Raw genomic sequence first — 20,874 nt, 5'->3', positions numbered from 1 at the left:
TTTTTACTGAAGTGAAGTTGAAAATATGCAAATGAATAATGTAATTAAGAAATGTACAGGTAAATAAGATCTAAATAGCGTACAATCCCAAAAGGGATATACTTTTATTGTTATTACTTCAGGGGAAAATAAATTAGATAATTTCAAATTTAACGTGTGGGCTCCCCTAGAAAACCTGTTTCTGTTTCCGGGCAAAAATGACCGCGAACATCCACAGGAGGGTTAAGAAACACATTTTGAAAATCCTGTATGTTCTATAAACTGTATCTGTCCGCAGAACTCTGACTAAAATTTAAAGCTCCTTTAATGTAATAAAATTTACAGTTTTGGTCCTGGATGCTAATTGGTCAATACACCATTCCAATCATGCTAAAATGCATAATATAAGAAACGGCTATGACGTGAAACCCCATTCACTATTCAGTCTTATTTTACATATCAGTGACTATTCCATACTTCTAGCGGAAGTATGGCTCTTAATGAATTTGCTCAATAAAAATATTAAAGACATGAATTGTCATTAAAACAACATTTTATTATGTAGTAACCATTTTTATACAGCAATAAGGCTAAAGGGGTGCACACTCTGCTGTGTGTTGTGCCTAACAATGCCATTTAGCTGTAACTATTATTGCTTAGTTAAAATATGTGAGAATATTAAGACTTAAGAACAGTTATATGCTTGATTATAGGCAGATCCTGTAATTTTGTCATATATCCAAGAAACACATCATGCCTGGCATAGAAAAACTAATTAGAAGTGAGAGGTCTCCATCTGTCCTCAATGAGACTGTGGTATTCCTTCATCATCACCTACGTATCTGCAAAATCATACTGGGAAAATAAATTAATCCCTCCTGTAACAGCCTAATGCAAGATATTCCATCAGGGGAATGCAATTTTCCTGCCTTTGACCAATATCTTAAACTGTATCAACTGTAAAGTTGTTTCTAACTGTGCCAAAGTTCTGTTGTGTTTAATCTTTTGTGTGTTTAACTTTCATAAATAGAGCAATTTGAAACAGCAGATTGCCTTAAACTAGAGACCACAACAGGGAGCGTGATGTGAAAATTTAATGCGGGCGTAACGGTTAAAGGGGGAACAGTAGTGAAACTGTTGTGGGAGAGGGTGCCATCCTGCATTGTTAACACTTAATTAAACACACACAGTGACTGTGATGTTATGAGGGAGTGCAAAACTGAGTGGGAATTTTTTGGGTTTTTTTGGCCTGTTTGTTTCTAAACAGTGATGCAGCAGTGCTAGACAAGATTTCAGAATGCAAGTGTTGTTTACTACATACTCGTTCCAAATGTCTATGCTGTTATTTTTCTGTCAGATATAAAAGGAGAAATTCTTAAAATAATTCACACTGCTTTTTTCCATAGAACGACATTTTATAGTGACCATATCTGTCAAGCTTCAAAAAGGACATAGTATTTTTACAGTACTCAAGTTCACTAATCATGCACAATATTCTAAGTCTTCTAAAGCCATACAATAGCTTTGCATGAGGAACAGACTGAAATTTAAGTCATTATTCACTGATAATGTTCCCCTCCATAAATGCTCTGAAATGTACCTGTCTCTCGTCAACAGCGTGTTTCCTCGGGAACTCAAGGAAGTATTCGCGTCATGGAGGCAGGAGTGCAGTAACCGAGGACGACCAGACATCAGTGAACGTCTGATCAGCGCATCACTCTTCCTGCGTTTCCTGTGCCCGGCCATCATGTCACCCTCTCTCTTCAGCCTCATGCAGGAATATCCAGACGATCGCACCGCACGCACACTCACGCTCATCGCTAAAGTGACGCAAAACCTCGCCAACTTCACCAAGTGAGTGTGTGCGTGCAAAACAGAACAGTTTGTAACACTTTTTATAAAGCCTTTAAATATAATGATTTGTGAAAGTTTATACATATATATATATATATATATATATATATATATATACACACACTCACTAAACACTTTATTAGGAACACTATGGTCCTAATAAAATGCCAGACGTGGCCCATCTGCCTCAAGTTTCAATGTGTTGTGCATTCTGAGATGCTATTCTGCTCACTACAATTGTACAGAGGGGTTATCTGAGTTACCGTAGCCTTTCTGTCAGCTCAAACCAGTCTGCCCATTCTCCGTAGACCTCACTCATCAACAAGGTGTTTCCGTCCACAGAACTGCCGCTCACTGGATGTTTTTTGTTTTTGGCACCATTCTGAGTAAACTAGAAATTGTTGTGTGTTGTGAGGGATTAGCAGTTACAGAAAAAGTCATCATGCCATGGTCCAAATCACTGAGTTCACATCTTTTCTCCATTCTAATGGTTGATGTGAAAATTAACTGAAGCTCCTGACCCATATCTGCATGATTTTATGCATTGCGCTGCTGCCACACATTTAGCATGAATAAGTAGGTTTACAGGTGTTTCTAATAAAGTGCTCAATGAGTGTATAAATATATATAGTATATACAGATGTCCAGGAATCAGGAACTCTTTTCAAAAAAATGAATTGTAACCACAGTTATAATAAATAATATTATAATACATAATATACTTATAATACACAATATTACTTACCTCTTCATGGTTACATGTTAGTATAGGGTAAAAATGTGTGGTCTGAAGTTAATTTGTAATGAATGTTTGAAGTCAGTGCCCCTCAAGATCCCACAGGTGTCCTAGCAGACTAATCACAGGTGTGGTTCATCACATTAACTATGAACATGTTCCACTATCATCTGGCAAGTGACCAAGTCAAACTTTTTGTCTTCATTTTGAATACTGTATTTAACTATTTTATAGTGGAAAAAAAATGTTTGTTACATTTCTTTTTTATTATTTAAGCAGTCACTTTTATCCAAACAGCAACTTACAAATGAGGAACATCACAAACAATTTGTCAAACAAGAGCCAACAATATCTGCAGTATTACACTGCCAAGTTTGTTATCTAATGCAGTGACATTCATGCATTGTGAGTGGCTTAAATGTCAAAATACTTTTTGGGGCCACTGTATTATACCTGGGGTTGCAGTTATTTATGAGAACATACAACTCATAAACTATTTAAAGGCTTTATACAAGCTTCATGGAGAGTGTTACAAAGCATTTTTATTAGGACAAGCTGTATTTAATATGTTTTGTGTTGTAGATTTGGCAGTAAGGAAGAATACATGTCCTTCATGAATCAGTTCTTGGAGCATGAATGGACGAACATGCAGCGTTTTTTGTTGGAGATCTCCAACCCAGAGACCATCTCTAACACAGCAGGCTTTGAGGGTTATGTTGACTTGGGCCGTGAACTCTCCTCTCTCCATTCCCTTTTGTCAGAAGCTGTATCACAGCTTGATCAGGTAAGTTCTTGATTTTGATTTACAATAATGTCATTTTTAGTGGGAAACGTTTTAGGCTATTGAATTTTGTTGGTCCATAGTTAACCCTAGAACCCCCATAAATGCACATGTGGGTCAAAAAAGACCCTAGATAAATCTATATGCTTATTCTTTATGAAACTACTTATTTTTTCAAGGAAAATAAACTGTAATGATACATTTATTTAAAATTTACATTTCTAAATGGTTAATTTAACTTTTATTTCATTCTGAAAAGTTTCAGACACATTGAAAATGGAGTAGAGCTGAATTACAGAATAATGGGCAATTTCGATGCTTGGTATTAAAATATGAAATTTCTCAACAGCTCTGTCCACATAAACACATACACTACCGGTCAAAAGTTTTGAAACAGTTGACCGAAATGTTTCTCATGATCTTAAAAAAATTTTGATCTGAAGGCGTATGCTTAAATGTTTGAAATTAGTTTTGTAGACAAAAATATAATTGTGCCACCATATTAATTTATTTCATTATAAATCTAAAATTTTATAAAAATAAAAAAAAAGTTTTTGAAATTGATGACTTGGACCAAATAATAAAGAAAAGTAGCCAATAAGTGCCCAACATAGATGGGAACTCCTTCAATACTGTTTAAAAAGCATCCCAGGGTGATACCTCAAGAAGTTGGTTGAGAAAATGTCAAGAGTACATGTCTGAAAATTCTAGGCAAAGGATGAGTACTTTGAAGATGCTTAAATATAACACAGTTTTGATTTATTTTGGATTTTGTTTAGTCACAACATAATTCCCGTAGTTCCATTTATGATATTCCATAGTTTTAATGACTTTACTATTATTCTAAAATGTGAAAAAAATTATAATAAAGAATGAGGAAGTGTTTCAAAACTATTGACTGGTAGTGTATATATAAGTACAGTGGACTAGAATAAAAAATAAAATAGTTATAAACTTGAAAAAAGACAATCTTTTGTACTCTATATTGCTGTCTATGTAGCTATATTCGTTGACTGAAGTGTTGAGACATACTGAAAAAAGAAAAGTTGCAGGTGTAAACACACTAAGATGATGCCAAGGAGCTATTACCATTGTGCCCTTGCTGTTGCGGCATCTAACCTCAGGTTGCTACATGGAGACTGTCACATATGCATTCTTGGGGTACTGATACAAATTATCTTATAATTTAAAAAATATTCAACTAAATGTTAAAAAAGCTCAGTTCACATGGTTAGAGATACCTTAATTGAGGAATACCTGGAGTGGCAGATCAAAAGACCACTTCATTATTGTCAAAAAGTAGACAGCCGTGCGGTTTTTGACCGTAGATAGCAATCAGCACTACCAGTCAAAAGTTTGTTCAACTCATTCTTTATTTGTACTGTTAAAGTAAAGTCATCAAAACTATGAAAAACACAATTTGAAGCATGGGAATTATAAACTGACAAATATTGAATCAAAACTATTTTTAGGATCTTTGAAGACGCTAAAAATGGTATTTTAGCTTCTTAAAAGCGCCACCGTTTGCCTAGATTACAGCTCTGAACCCAGGACTTTTCATCATATTTTTTGTTTTGTTTTTTGTATTAGATGCTTTTTTAAACTGTATTGAAAGAGTTCCCATGTATGCTGGACAGCTTTTCCTTCTCTGTCCAGTCCAGCTCATCCTTAAAAATAAAACAAATCACTCTTGTGGCTTACTCTTTTAAACTATACAGGAATACTACAAGGAATAACATACAGTACTAAGCTTTGAAAAGTATACAACAAGTATTAGTAAGTGTTTTTCTGTAGTGATGCTTTTTGTTTTACCTGTCAAAGTGAGTTCACAATGCTCTCTTCATGTTGGAATTAGGTTAATCACAGTTCCCTTTTGTGTTATAGAGTACTATCACTAAGCTTGGCCCTTTGGCACGGATCCTGCGTGACGTGAATTCAGCCCTGACGAACCCCACCGGAGTCCCTGTGTCGTCTCCAACCGAACGTGTGGGCTCCCCTGGAATACCCAGCAGCAGTCTGTCAACTGGTCTGCAGAAAATGGTCATGGACAGTGAGATCACAGGGTACGTCAAGGCAATTGTAGTCTCATGTAGCTGCACTTTTATCTTGCATCATAGAGTCTGGTCAAAATGCAGCTTATTCTGGCCGAGAACTGCCCACTTAGGAAGTGACCGTCTGACCGACATATAAAGCAACCAACCACAGTTTTGTTTCACATGCTGTGTAGGGGCAGATGTATCTGAAATAGATGATACCACAAAAATCTGCCATCGAAAAATAATTCATTCAAATAATGGCACATCTCCACGAACGGTTGTACAGAAAACACCAAAAAATAGTGTAAAATGTGTGTCGATTTTGTGATTCAGAATATAGAATACATTATTAGAATACAGGCTTATTTTGCATTTCTTAAGCTTGAATCAGAAGCACAGATGAACTTACTTTAGCCAATAAGACTGAACAAAATTCTGCTAACTGTTTTTGATTATGTGTGTATCAGAATGCGCTCCATGCAAGTTGATGACTTCATACTGTGGCAGGCTATGAAATGAGGGATACTTTTAAAGCTCTCTCATATTTAGGGATGAATCTTAAACACAGTACAATGAAATGCAAATTAAGCTGAGCTCTTGTTTGTTCTGTTGTGGAATGCGATAAAAAGGATGATATAAAATGTCATATGTGTCTTATGTGTCCTATTAAAATGCCAAATAATATTTCTTGTGTCTGATAATGTCTTAACATGTTTCAGTTTTCAGAACTTTTTACAAATCTACACTGTTATCTAATGTCATGTGCTGAGTACAGTGTTTGGAGGGAATGGTCAGTACAGGCAGTGATGTGTTGCACTCCCCCACCCACTCTGCAGCACACACATCTATTAGTTATTCAAATTAGGTAGATAGGCAAATAATGAGTTTGGTTTGAATTAAAAAACATCTGAGACCTTCATTTTGTCCCAATGCCACTTCAACAGGTTAGTGGATTTCACTCGCCTGCCCTCACCGACCCCTGAAAACAAGGATCTGTTTTTCGTAACGAGGAACTCTGTTATTCAACCGTCACCCGCCCGTAGCTCAAGTTATTCCGAAGCCAACGAGCCAGATGTTCAGATTCCCAATGGCAGCAAGAGTTTATCCATGGTGGACTTGCAAGACAGTCGTTCTTTGGAGAGCGCTCCCAATACCTCCTTTAGCGATCCCATCAACGACAGCCAGACATCTGTTGGCCAGGGAACCGGAGTATGGACCACCCGCACAGTTAAGGGCATCACGCCCAGTGTTCCAACCCTGAGGAGAGCAGGTCAGACCTCCACAACACCGAGCTCAGAGAGTGCCCCAGGGAGGTCTCAGCTGCTCGCCCCTCTGTCCTTCCAGAACCCAGTGTACCAGATGGCCGCCGGATTGTCTGTGTCACCCCGTGCTGATTCGGGGTCTGAAGGCCAGAGTTCCATCAGCTCCCAGAGTAACGCAGAAGAGGCAGGGACTGTGGGGCCAAAGCACCCGTTCTTGAGCCAGTCCAGCACGGGTGCCAGTGGTGGAGGGGGAAGCAGTGGGGAAGAATTTGTACGCCGTTCTGGAGAGTTCACCCGCAGACAGCTGTCTCTCACCGAGACCCAAAACCAAGCCAACGTACCACGCCAGAACAGCGCGGGGCCACAGCGCAGGATTGATCAGCCACCTCCAACGGTCACAAGGGGCCGCACTCCACCCAGCATGCTCAACACCGCCCCCTATCCCCGTCCCTCCAGTGGCAGTATGATGTCATCGTCTCCTGATTGGCCAAGCAGTGGCACCAGACTCAGACAGCAGTCATCATCATCCAAAGGGGATAGTCCAGAATCAAAGCAACGTACCCTGCATAAACAAGTGAGTGGAACCATTTTTAAAAATGTCTATGTTTTATCTATACCTAGGGACCAGTATATGTATTTGGGCCAGTAAGCAACCATCCTGCAACACCCTAGAAACTTGCTAAAACTCAGAGAGTCACATTTGCTATTACTTATGGTTTGGGTTAGGTTTAGGGGTAGGTTTGGGGTTTCTGTGGGACTCCAATTAAACACAATAAACACAGAATGAACACTCAGAACACCTTAGCAACAGCATAGCAATGTATGTTATCCACCCACAACACCGTAGCATCGTGGTGACAAGTTTTTCATGGGCTAGCACCACTCACATTTTCCTCAGTAAGTAACACCCTGGCAACCATTCAGAACACCCTAGCAACACACTAAAAACCCCTGAGAACACCCTAGCAACAACATAGCAACACCCTGGCAACCACCCAGAACACCCTAGCCACATTAAAAACCCATCAACACCCCAGCAACAACGTAGTAACACCCTAACAACCACCAGAACATACTACTGTTGCAACACTAAACAAAACCTTCAGTATACCTTAGCATCCACATATTAAACCCGGGCAACCATTCAGAACACCCTAGCAACACACTAAAAACCTCTTAGAACACATCAGCAACCACATAGCAACATCCTGGCACCATCCCAGTACACACTAAAAACCTCTGCGAACACCTTTGCAACAGCATGGCAACAGCCTGGGAACCATCCAGAATACCCTCAAAACATACTAAAAACCCCTCAGAACACCTAAGCAACCACAAGCAACAACCTGGCAACCACCCAGAGCACCCTAGCAACACACTAAAAACCCCTCAGAATATCTAAGCAACCACATAGCAACAACATGGCAATCTCCCAGAACATTCTATCAACACGCTTAAATCCCATCAGGATGCCTTTGGAACCACATAGCAACACCCTGGCAACCATTCAAAACACCCTACCAACACACTAAAAACCTCTCAGAACACTTCAACAACCATGTAGCAATACTCTGTCACCCTATCATAACACCCTAGCAACACACTAAAAGACCCTGAGAATACCTTAGCACCTGCCTATATTAACACACTGGCAACCATTCAGAACACCCTAGCAACACACTAAAACTTCTCAGATCAGCTCAGGTACCACATAGCAACATCTTGACATCCTCCCACAACACCCTAAAAACCCCTGAGAACACTCCAGCAACCACATAGCAACAACCAGGCAACCACCCAGAACACACTAGCCAAATTAAAAACCCCTCAGAACAACTTAGCAACCAAATAGCAACAACCTAGTAACCACCAGAACACCTTAGCAATACATTCAAAAAACCCTGAGAATACCTTAGCACCTGCTTATATTAATACCCTGGCAACCATTCAGAACACCCTAGCCACACTAGGAATCCCTCAGAACAACTTGGTACCTACATAGTAACACCCTAGCAACCACCAGAACACACTAGCTACACAATAAAAATAAACTCCAGTATACCTTAGCAACCACATAGTAACACCCAGGAAACCATTCAGAACACCCCAGCAACACACTAAAAACCTCTCAGAACACATCAGCAACCACATAGTAACACCCTGGCACCATCCCAGAACACCCTAGTAACACACTAAAAACCTCTGAGAACTCCTTTGCAACAGCATTATAGCAACAACCTAACAACCACCAGAACACCCTAGCAATACATTAAAAAATCTCAGAATAACTTGGCAACCGCATATTAACACACTGACAACCATTCAGAACACCCTACCAACACACTAAAAACCTCTCAGAACACCAAAACAACCACGTAGCAACACCCTGGCACCCTATCATGACACCCTAGCAACACATTGAAAAACCCTGAGAATACCTTTGCAACAGCATTATAGCAACAACCTGGCAACATTGACATGGATCATTCAAAAAGGGAGCCCTCTGGGGAATCATCCGTTTTCAAAATAAAGAAACCTTGAAGAAGACTCTCCAATCAAAAAGGGAAAGCGACTGAGCCCATAGTAAAACACAAAACAACACCGGATTGGCTTTTCAGAGGTGGCAACAACGAGCTCTTAAAGGATTTAAAACCGACCTAGAGATGGAGTTTTTTTGCTGGACGTAAGGTAAGATATTTTATTGGACCGATAGTTAGCCAGGTAGCTCTCTTAGCGCAGTAGATCATTAGATAGCATTAGCCACTCTAATTGGGCATTTTATTATGGATTGTGATACTTCAGTGCTTTCAATTTAATTTTCGAGGAAGGAAGGACAATGGAAACAATTTCACTTTTATGCTGGTAACAATGCCAATCTCTAAACCAGTTGCTACCTTGGTATATTTGCCTGCTTGCTAAGTTATAATAGTTTTCACCATTTGATTTAATCTGATATTAGTAATCATTATGTCTTATGTCATCATTGCCTAACTTTTGTAACCCTATTTATTTTAAACTGTTTTCAATAAGTCAAAACAACAGAGGAAGATATGCTACTTACCTGCTCATTAGACATATTTTTGGGTATCCATCTCTTTCTTCCTTTCGTTATTTATTTATTTATTTTTTGAGTGGAGGGTCAAGTTTTGTTATCGTTAGTGACATTCGCTCTGATAAAATGATCACCTAAAACCATGGTTACTCCTCAAACCATCAGATTCATCCGCGCAGAAGAGCAGAGTCGAAGCACAACTCACGTAATTACCAAAACAATGTTCCTCTGCAAGTAACTTACAGTTTTATGCTTCAACTGCTAGAGGGCCCAAATTTACAGTGTAGTATTAAAACAACTTGCCATTCTGATCTCTTGGGGGTTAATGATTCTTTTGGTCCATCGGCACACTCAAACGAGGCTCTTAGGTTGAGATGAACACGCAGCCTGTGAGATGCAGAGAACGAAACAGACAGGCAGAATTAATTGCAGGAGCTCAGGCACTGCACTAGTGATTAAATGACAGCTCAGATTGTCTAAGCTGTTCGTTTGATGTCTAGTGAAATAGATCTTCATTAAAAAAATTATCAAGCATTTTTCTGAGCTAGCACATGTGTTGTCACCTTGAAAAGTTTTAAGGCAACATCTAATGCCTCTGTCCACCTTTAGCCTACTCTCCCATTCTCTTTGAGCTGTTTTGTGTATTTGTTTGTTTGTGTGTGTGTGCATGTTGATGCATAACATATAAAATGTAGATGAATGTATAAGGGAAATTGTATATCTTAGATCCTGTTACTGGTCATAATATCTTTTCAGTTTTTCACTATTTTAACCCTGTAAAGCCTGACATATGAAAGAATTGTCAGAAAATTATATTATTATTATTTTATTTTATTTTTTTACATTAAACTGTTTTTAGTACCATTAGACAAACTATAAAAAAAATCAAATAAAAAAAAATCACCTTTTTATGTATAATATTTGATACATTAGGCTTTAAAGGTCATTATCCTCCTGAGGCCCAGCAATTCATTTTTGTGGGGGACATTTTTTATATAAGTTTTTCTTTTTAATTAAGCCCATACATGCTACAGTGGTAAATCTTGGTGTATTATCAGAAGACCCTATGGGCTTTTCAGAGATACCAAATGTTTGAGAGTTTGGCCATGACAACTTCCTCTCCTTGGTCTATAAATATGGATTGAAATGTATCACAGTTCAGTTCAGCACATTAAATACTAAATTAATAAAAAATATTGTTTTTCAATAAAATGTTTTATCATATGTATTTGTGGAGAGCAGGGCGGGCCGAGCGGCTACTGTCCGGAGTGAGGCCGGGTTGGACACCTGCAGCAGATTATCTCGCCCAGCTGTGGCTGATTACAGCGTTAACGGGTGAGAGATAAAGCCGTGGCGAGAGCTGCAGTCGGAGAGAGACCCAGGGAGAGAGAGAGACTCAACGAAGCTGTTTATGTGTAGTGTTGAGCTGAAAAGCCAACGGAGTTTATGTGTAGCGAAGCTGAAAAGCAAACCTTTTGTGTACTGCTGAAAAGCGGCTTTATTGTGTGCAACTGAAAAGTGTTTGTCAAGCCGGCTCCTGCATCCTCCAATTTTCCCGTGTTTTGGCACCAGTGTAAGGATTCGTGGAAAAGGAGGACGCTGGAGCCGGCTTGACAAACACGTAGACATTTATTGTTGCACTTTTCAGTCGCACACAATAAGGCCGCTTTTCAGCAGTACACAAAAGGTTTGCTTTTCAGCTTCACTACACATAAACTCCGTTGGCTTTTCAGCTCAACACTACATATAAACTCTATTTGCTTTTCAGCTCAACACTACACATAATTGAGTCTCTCTCTCTCTCTCCCTGTGTCTCTCCCCGACTGCAGCTCTCACCGCGGCTTTATCTCTCACCCGTTAATGCTGTAATCAGCCACAGCTGATAATCCACTGCAGGTGTCCAACCCGGCCTCGCTCCGCACAGTCGCCGCTCGGCCCGCACCGCTCTCCACAGTATTGTATACACCAAACACTATACTGACATTTAAAAAAGGGAAATTGTACTTTTTTTGATGGGTCTCAGGAACTTATGGTAAGATAACATCATAATAGCTTGTAATGTAAAATAATGAGCTCTTTATAATGACAGAGGAGGCTGCATATATGACAATACACTAAATTATATGATATATTATATAATGATATTAGGTCATACTTTATATCTTATAAAAAGTATATGTCAGAATTTTCAAAGCTCTGTGAATTTTATTTTATTTATTTTTTGTGGGCATGAATGGACTGTAATAGTGATTGAGAGATATACCTCAAAAACCTGTTGTATATGTTATACATGGATTTCAAAAAGGGGTTTTCTATAAAATAATAAACAAAATTTTAACCAAGCACAAGTTGCTTATATTCAGCAAATACTCATTATTAAACTGTCAGTAACAATATAATCATTACTGTCACTTTTACTTTATTAAAATAAGCTTTCATTTATCCCAACATAAGAGTCACTTTTCACGCAAGTCCGCCGCCATTTTAAATAGATCGATATAAACATTGAAACCACTTTTTTCTCCCAAATAACCACTAGATGGTGCCATAAACATGTGAAACTTACATACCATAGGTTATTTGGCTCATCAGTTTGAACAGAGAGTGAAAAAGGAGCCTTCAAACGATGTGTATCATACAGTATTTGATACACACGGCGTAAACGAGTTAAATTACCTATTTGCTTCAATAGTTTGTTTTACTTGCAGTGACAGAAACTGCAAATTTAAAGTACAAATATTCCCTTAATATGTAGTCATAAAAGCTTCATGCATAATAATCATAAAAGAATGAGCAAAATGCTGTTTAAAATAATTTTAGATTGTGTATATGGAGTTTAGATAAGTCACACTGCAGTACTGCTTTTAAAAAGTGTCAACTTTCCAAAAGTATTTAATGTCAATTAGCATTATTAATGATGAAAACAAATTTAACATTGAAGCTGATGTATGTCTATGAATGTGTTTTCTTATGGACTTTTATTAGGCTCCATCTCCTGTGAATCCAAATGCGTTGGACCGCACTGCTGCATGGCTGCTGAATATGAATGTGCAATATTTGGAACAGGAGGGAACTGACCCAGATTCGAAGCACCGGGAGGACTTTACAAACAAAGAAGATCTCACACAAACTGAAAAGGTAATAATAAGAGCTCAGCCTGCGGTATGGTAGCACACAGCGTTTTTAAGGCCAGGTTAAATTGTATTTGCAAAAACTGTTTATTTCCTTAAAAATGTCCCCCTTACCCAGACAAGAACTATGCAGGCTCGCATGATTTCTCCTAATATACAGTTACCCTAAAAAGTATTTGGACACTTAAGCTGTACTGAAAAATTTATTAATTTTATTGCATGAAACCAAGTGGCATTTGTTTTAAAGATGGCTTAAGCACACATTCCAAAAATAAGTTTGTTAGGTTTGAAATGAAAGAACTATAGACACAGTATACTGTTGCTTGAAGTATTTTGACACTTTCTGGTTGTCAAATGCTAGTAGAACATGCTCTAGCATCATTTATTTGCAGATGCCACTTTGTTTGATAATTTGTTTTTAATCAAATTACCTTCACACATGTTTAAGTTTGACTTAAGTGTCCAAACTTCCAACACTTCCAACATTTGTCATCTCCATCTGCTTACTTTGTTGGTGCATCTTACCTCTCTTTAAATCAAGAAAATCCAAGGTTTTTCTTTTCTGCTTGCATCTAGACATGAGGATATTTTAAGCTCCGACCCAGTTGCTTCGTCACGGCTCCTTGGCTTCAACTAATATAAGAGTTTGAAAAAGCACTGCAGATTGAAACCGCAGATAGGTAGACGATGTTCAGAAAGCAGACATGAAATTCAAAAGGTCTTTAGATGAATTTGAATTCTGATCTCTCTAGTTTTGTCATTTAGACAGACAGCAGCTCAAAACACTAAGCTTTTACAAAGAGAGAAAGACATCTTTGTGGACTCTGGTTCAGGATTTTCTGCCTGCTCTTCAATGAATGATGAGCCTCAGCGGAGTGCACTGAGCATGCACACCCAAAAACTCAACGCTCTCCCTGAGCACAACTTGCATGTGCAGTGTTTAAAGCTGATAATGTAAATGATGCTGTGAATGTTGGCTGAATCCTCTAAAGGGAAGAAAGATAACTGCACAATAGTTATCATCTAGATGCAAAGCCTGAAGAAACCAGATTCGTCTTGGTAATCTTGCTTTTTATTCTGCCTTTGCATATTTATAAAGCAGACAGCTCTGTTTCTATAAGCCCTTGTCCAAGCAGAATCTAAAATCAGTTTGGAGACTTTCAGTGAAATTCTGTTTTCAATGAGCTCTCAAAAGCATTCTTTTCTGATCAACTGCATACAACATTAAAAAAAAGTTTCTGAATTGCCTGAAACACCAAAAGTTAGTATATGCAAAACAAGGTCTTGTATTTAAAATAAATATCTGAGAAGAATTCAATAATAGCCAGGCACACTGTTTTTGTTTATAGCCCAATAAAGCTACTGTAGGTGATTTCATGAATATGTATTGTCACATGGGTATTACAAACATGCATATGTACACTGGTGGCCAAAGGTTTGGAATAATGTACAGATTTTGCTCTTATGGAAAGAAATTGGTACTTTTATTCACCAAAGTGGCATTCAACTGATCACAATGTATACTCAGAACATTAATAATGTGAAAAATTACTATTACAATTTGAAAAAAAAAAAAAAAAAAATCAGAACTTCTTAAACTACTTCAAAGAGATCTCATCAAAACATCCTCCACGTGCAGCAATGACAGCTTTGCAGACCCTTGGCATTCTAGCTGTCAGTTTGTCTAGATACTCAGGTGACATTTCACCCCAAGTCAATATGGGTCTCCCACTTCAGGTCCTGTGAGATGGTAGTGCCCAGGAACCTGAATGACTCCACTGCTGCCACAGTGCTGTTTAGAATGGTGAGGGGAGACAGTGTTGGGGGGTTCCTCCTAAAGTCCACAATCATTTCCACCGTTTTGAGCATGTTCAGCTCAAGGTTGTTTTGACTGCACCAGACAGCCAGCTGTTTAACCTCCCTTCTGTATGCAGACTCATCGTCATCTCGGATGAGGCCGATGACAGTGGTGTCATCTGCAAACTTCAGGAGCTTGACAGAGGGGTCTTTGGTGATGTAGTCGTTGGTGTAGAGAGAGAAGAGTAGTGGGGAGAGCACACATCCCTGGGGGGCACCAGTGCTGACTGAAAAGGTGCTGGAGGGTGAATTTCCCCTGTCTCACAAGCTGCTGCCTGTCTGTCAGAAAGCTGATAATCCACTGACAGATAGACGTGGGAACAGAGAGTTGGTGTAATTTAGTCCAGAGAATAGCTGGGATGATGGTGTTGAAAGCCGAACTGAAGTCCACAAAAAGGATCCTTGCATATGTCCCTGGTCTGTCCAGATGTTGCAGGATATGATGCAATCCCATGTTGACTGCATCATCCACAGACCTGTTTGCTCAATAAGCAAATTGAAGGGGATCTAGAAAGGGTCCAGTGATGTCCTTCAGGTGGGCCAACACCAGTCTCTCAAATGACTTCATGACCACAGACATCAGGGCGACAGGTCTATAGTCATTAAGTCCTGTGATTTTTGGTTTCTTTGGGATGGGGATTATAGTGGAACGTTTGAAGCAGCATGGGACTTCACACTGCTCTAGTAATCTATTGAAGATCTGTGTGAAGATGGGGGCCAGCTGGTTAGCACAGGATCTAAGACATGCAGGTGAAACGCCATCTGGGCCCTGTGCTTTCCTTATCCTTTGTTTTTGAAAGATGCGGCTCACATCATCTTCACAGATCTTAAGTGCAGGTAGAGTAGCAGGAGGGGGGAGGAGAGGGGTTGCAGGAGGTGTTGGTGTTTGTGTAAAGTGAAGGTCAGAGTGGGTGTGGGGTGTGAGATTGGGCCTTTCAAATCTACAGTAGAACACATTCAGGTCGTTAGCCAGTTGTTGGTTCACTACAGGGTTGAGGGTAGAAGTCCTGTAATTCGTAAGTTGTTTCATGCCACTCCACACTGATGCAGGGTCGTTAGCTGAAAACTTGTTTTTCAGCTTCTCAGAGTATCTTCTTTTAGTCACTCTGATTCCCTTATTCAGTGTGTACCTGGCCTGATTGTACAAGACTTTATCCCCAACTCTAGTACCAAAGTAGCAGTTTAGCATGCTAATTTAAGGTGTTGGAGTGATGGCTGCTGGAAATGGGGCCTGTCTAGATTTGATCAAAAATGACTTTTTTCAAATAGTGATGGTGCTGTTTTTTACATCAGTAATGTCCTGACTATACTTTGTGTTCAGTTGTATGCCACTTTGGTGAATTAAAGAACCAATTTCATTCCAAAACAGCAAAATCTGTACATTATTCCAAACTTTTGGCTGCCAGTGTATTTTCACATGAGTAGTAAGCTATTTCTGCAGTGTCTGGCAGTGAGACATGCTATTCTCGATCTAAAACTATTTTAAACAACATTTTTATCATTCTTGTCACTCAAAAGTCATTACCTTTACTTAATTGAATATGAGAAAGTTTTTACAAGCAATTTAATTTCTTTCATTCAAATTAAGTTGGTTTCATTCAGCCAACATAATTTAGTTGGATTAGGTCAAATCAATGTACTATAGTAGTTACTCAACTTTATTAAGTAACTAATTTTACTGATATTTAATTTAATTAATTTTCTTATGTTGGTACAACTTAATTGATTTTTTAATTATTAGTATATGCCAGGTGAGCATGTGTAAGAATAGTGAAACTGTTGCACATTAAATTTGATAGCAACTGCTTTTAGAGCTAAGCAGCGAATCAAACATCACTTGAAAGTGAAAGTCCATCCTCAACATAAGCACAAGCAGCAATCTTCCCCACAAAACTCACCAAAACCCCGGACACTCTTTTTATACATCAATGAGCCAAAACATTATGACCACTCACAGGTGAAGCAAATAACATTGATCATCTCCTAACAAGGCCACATGTCAAGGACTGGGTAGATTAGATGGTAAGGGAACAATCAGTTCTCGTAGTCAACGTGTTGAATGCAGGATAAATGGGCAGGAGTAAAGACCTAAGCGACTTTGACAAGGGCCAAATTGTTATGGCCAGATGACTGGGTCAGAGCATCTCTGGAACGGCAAGGTTTGTGGGGTGCTCCCAGTCAGCAGTGGTGAGTACCTACCGACAATGGTCCGAGGAGGGACAAACCACAAACTGGTGACAGGGTGTTGGGCACCCAAGGCTCATCGATGCACGAGGGCATCAAAGGCTATCCCGTCTAGTCCAAACCGACAGAAGGTCTACTGTGGCACAAGTCAGAACATTTTAATGATGATTACGGGAGGAATGTGTCACAACACACAGTGCATCGCACCTTGCTGCATATGAGGCTGCGTAGCCGCAGACCAGTCAGAGTGCCCATAATGACCCCTGTCCACCTTCAGAAGCGCCTACAGTGGGCAAGAGAGCATCTGAACTGGACCTTGGAGCAGTGGAAGATGGTCTGATGAGTCCCATTTTCTTTTACACCACGTGGATGGCCGTGTAAGTGTGCGCTGTTTATCTGGGGAAGTGATAGAACCAGGATGCACTGTGGGAAGATAACAAGCCAGTGGAGGGAATGTTATGCTCTGGGCAATGTTCTGGCCATTCATGTGGACATCAATTCGACACGTGCCTCCTACCTACACCTCGTTGCAGACCAGGTACACCCCTTCATGGCAAAGGTATTCCCTGATGGTAATGGCCTCTTTAAGCAGGATAATGCACCCTGCCACACTGCACACATTGTTCAGGAATGCTTTGAGAAACATGATGAAGAGTTCAAGGTGTTGCCATGGCCTCCAAATTTCAAGATCTCAATCCGATTGAGCATCTGTGGGATATGCTGGACTAACAAATCCAATCCACAGCGGCTCCACGTCGCAACGTACAGGACTTGAAAGATCTGCTGCTAAAGTCATGGTGCCAGATACCACGGGACACCTTCAGGAGTCTTGTAGAGTCTATGCATCGGCAGTTCGGTTCTGTTTTGGCGAATTTTACAAATTTAATTGGATAGAACACAATGAAATCAAGTTGAGACAAAATGTTCTAGAACTGTGTCTATGTATATTAACATGCAATTTTTATTATAGTTATTATATAATTGAGAGACTATAACATTTGTACTTTGAATAATTCATTTGTCACACTGCAGGACTATTTAAGAGAACATCAAAAGAGCTAAAATGTGATTATGAATGGGATTTAAATGAAAATCTTAACAACAGCATCTAAATATATACACATTCCATCAACCCTCAAAGACCCAAGAATTGATATTGATGCTGCAATTTCTTTTTTTAAATTTTTTTTTTTATGGAATTTGTTTTAAGGAAGCCACTGATTACAAAAATCTCAATTTTCTAAGCATATTTTGGGGGTGATTTTTTTGTGACTTTATCAATTAATGGCAGTTCATGGGAAAATCTTGATTTTTAAGCATACTTTTGATGAAATTTGTGTGACTTTAGCAAGCTGTGACATTCAATGTGCAATTTTCTTCCCACCAAAACTATTGTTTTGATACAGTTCAGATTGTCAGCTTCTGTTATACAATGTCATTTTTTACCATTTTTAATTAAAACAATAAAATATTTATCATTTTATTGGTTTTAACAAACATTGTGATACACTGGGTCTCTGAGGGTTAAACATGTTTGTATATATTGTACAGTGGGGTCCAGAATTCTTGAGATCACATTGATATTCTGGGATTATTATTATTTTTTATAATGATACATTTAAATGGAAATAAACAGTTTTAGGATTGACAGATTAACATTCTTAAATCATCCTGGGATAACATTAATCATAAATTAATGCCAGCTCGAGTGCATACTGGCATTAAAGCAAAAGGGGGCCATACCAAATTCTAAGAAATTCTGAAATTTGTGTATTTTTCAATTCATCTTTTACTCAAATTGTTATGCAGATAGTACCATTTGAAATGGAAAAATGTGTATTAATTGAGAAAAGAAAATAGAAGCATTTTCACTAGTGGTCTCAGGCTTTTGCTCACACTTTGTTTATTTATGCAGTACATCTAAATTTTAAGATCCCTAACTAATGTACCACATAAGTAAAGCCTTATTTTCACGTGCACTGTTCTGTAGTCTACTAGATATTTTTCAAACAGGTTTTCTGGATTTTCCAAGCTTAGACAGACAGACATGAGAGGATTACAATGACTATATAATTCTCTCTTTACACAAGCTTTGTTATTCTCTAATCCTGCCATTACAGTAGCTCATTCTCTCTCTTTCCTCAGTATCAGCAGGAGATAGCTCTCCTGCAGGAGAAGCTGCGTATTTCTGCTAAGAAGCTGGAAGAGTATGAATCTCGCATTAAAAGCAAGGACGACCAGACCCAGAAGATGCTCCTGGAGTACCAGGCTCGACTGGAGGACACAGAGGAACGATTACGCAAGCAACAGGATGACAAAGAGCTCCAGATGAAGAGCATCATCACCAGGTGAGCAGATCACTTCCTGATCTGCTCTGAAAACAGGAGAGTTGGGATTGGTTTCTCCTAGACAGAAATGAGATTAAATAGAGAGCAGATGGAGATAATCACCTTGGAGATTAGTTTCCTAATTCACAAATATTTATTCTGAGAAAAAAGGCCCCAGTAATCTCATGTGTGTCTCATCTAGAGACTTCAGATGAGATCTCAACAAAGTCTCAACTGTGCTCAGATGTAGCAAAATTGTAAAGTCTACAATCAAAAGTCATAAATATCAGTATGAACTCTTTCTCATCAGATTCTTCCAAGACCAAATTATCTAAGCTATACTATTCACATTAATTGTATAGCTCTATACTCTTACTGTGTCAGCAACTGTCTCATTTGGGTTTATTTTTTATTTCTTCCAAGAAATTTTACAAGAAACATCTAAAACAAAGTCGATATTTAAATGAGACATAACTAAGCTATGAAAGAGCAACCCCTGAGCAACAACCTTTTCCTCTAGGGGTCTAGCGGTAAAAGATCCAGTCTGGAAACCGAAATGTTGTATGTTCAAACCCTACAAAGAGAGATCCATGAGATATTACCAGTGACAATTTTATGTTTCAGGTTGATGTCAGTTGAAGAAGAACTTAAGAAAGATCACGCAGACATGCAGGCCATCGTCGACTCCAAGCAAAAAATCATTGAAGCCCAGGTGAATAAAAAATCCCATCACCTTTATTATCAGTTTTAGTTATCTTAAAGAAAAGTCAAGGTTTGTTGTAATTAAAGTGTTTGATGAGGATGCTTTCAGAAAAAGTAGCTTATTTCCAGTGAAAGGCAATATTTGGGTAGTTGAAATGAAAAGTCAAGCAGTGTGACATGCTTTTCTTCATCTAAAATTATTTGAAACATTTTCTAATTATTATCAGTGTTCCCACTGTCCCTTAGAGGACAGAGCGGGATTTTTGTTCTGAAATAGTTTTGCGTTCCCTCGCAATGAATTTTGCGTTCCCTTGCAATAGTTTGTGTTCCCTCGAAATAGTTTTACCATGGTTTTACTACAGTAACCATACTTTAACCATGATATTTGTAGTGAAACCATAGTGGTTTTACTATACAAATACCATATATTAACTATGATTTTACTATAGTAATTTTGTAGATTGTAGTAACCATAGTTTTTGGTGGAAACCATGTTTTACTGTAGTAATATTGTAGTAACTATGAAAAGTTGAGTAACAATGTTTTTTGGCAGAAACCATGGTTTTAATACAGTATACTGTATCCATATAGTAACCGTGGTTTTACTATAGATTAACCATGGTAATCCTTGTGGTACAATGGTTTTACTACAAATATAAATAAAACCATAATAACCACAAAATTATGATTTTTATTAACATAGTTTTTGTTTTCCTGTATTATTACTATGGTTTCACTATGAATATCAAGGTTAAAATATGGTTACTGTAGTAATACCATGGTAAATTTAATGCGAGGGTATGTAAAACTATTGCAAGAGCATGCAAAACTATTTCAGAAAAAAATTCCCACCCTGTCCTCTAAGGGGCTCTGTATGAAACACCTTGAAATATCAGGGAATTTTAGAATGTTTCCCAGGCCTGGAATATGGAGCTAGAACAATTACTAAATTATCTGAATCTGAATTTCTGAG

The 20,874-nt window shown here is 38.6% G+C and overlaps 1 protein-coding gene across 3 annotated transcripts in view; it reads left to right on the top strand.

Annotated features, from left to right (window-relative positions):
- Positions 1-20,874, top strand: part of LOC127415146 (disabled homolog 2-interacting protein-like) — a 117,413-nt gene that overhangs the window by 92,004 nt on the left and 4,535 nt on the right. For all 3 annotated transcript variants that reach the window (XM_051653733.1, XM_051653734.1, XM_051653735.1), the window contains 7 exons: positions 1,597-1,833; positions 3,152-3,353; positions 5,235-5,413; positions 6,331-7,222; positions 12,686-12,838; positions 19,018-19,220; positions 19,824-19,911. In XM_051653733.1, the coding sequence (XP_051509693.1) occupies positions 1,597-1,833; positions 3,152-3,353; positions 5,235-5,413; positions 6,331-7,222; positions 12,686-12,838; positions 19,018-19,220; positions 19,824-19,911 (1,954 nt within the window). The remainder of the gene's footprint in view (positions 1-1,596; positions 1,834-3,151; positions 3,354-5,234; positions 5,414-6,330; positions 7,223-12,685; positions 12,839-19,017; positions 19,221-19,823; positions 19,912-20,874) is intronic.

The sequence above is a fragment of the Myxocyprinus asiaticus genome, chromosome 24 (assembly GCF_019703515.2).
Source record: "Myxocyprinus asiaticus isolate MX2 ecotype Aquarium Trade chromosome 24, UBuf_Myxa_2, whole genome shotgun sequence".
In the NCBI taxonomy this organism is placed as follows: Eukaryota; Metazoa; Chordata; class Actinopteri; order Cypriniformes; family Catostomidae; genus Myxocyprinus; species Myxocyprinus asiaticus.
Note: the sequence above shows the minus strand (reverse complement) of the source record. Positions and strands in the feature narration are given on the sequence as shown.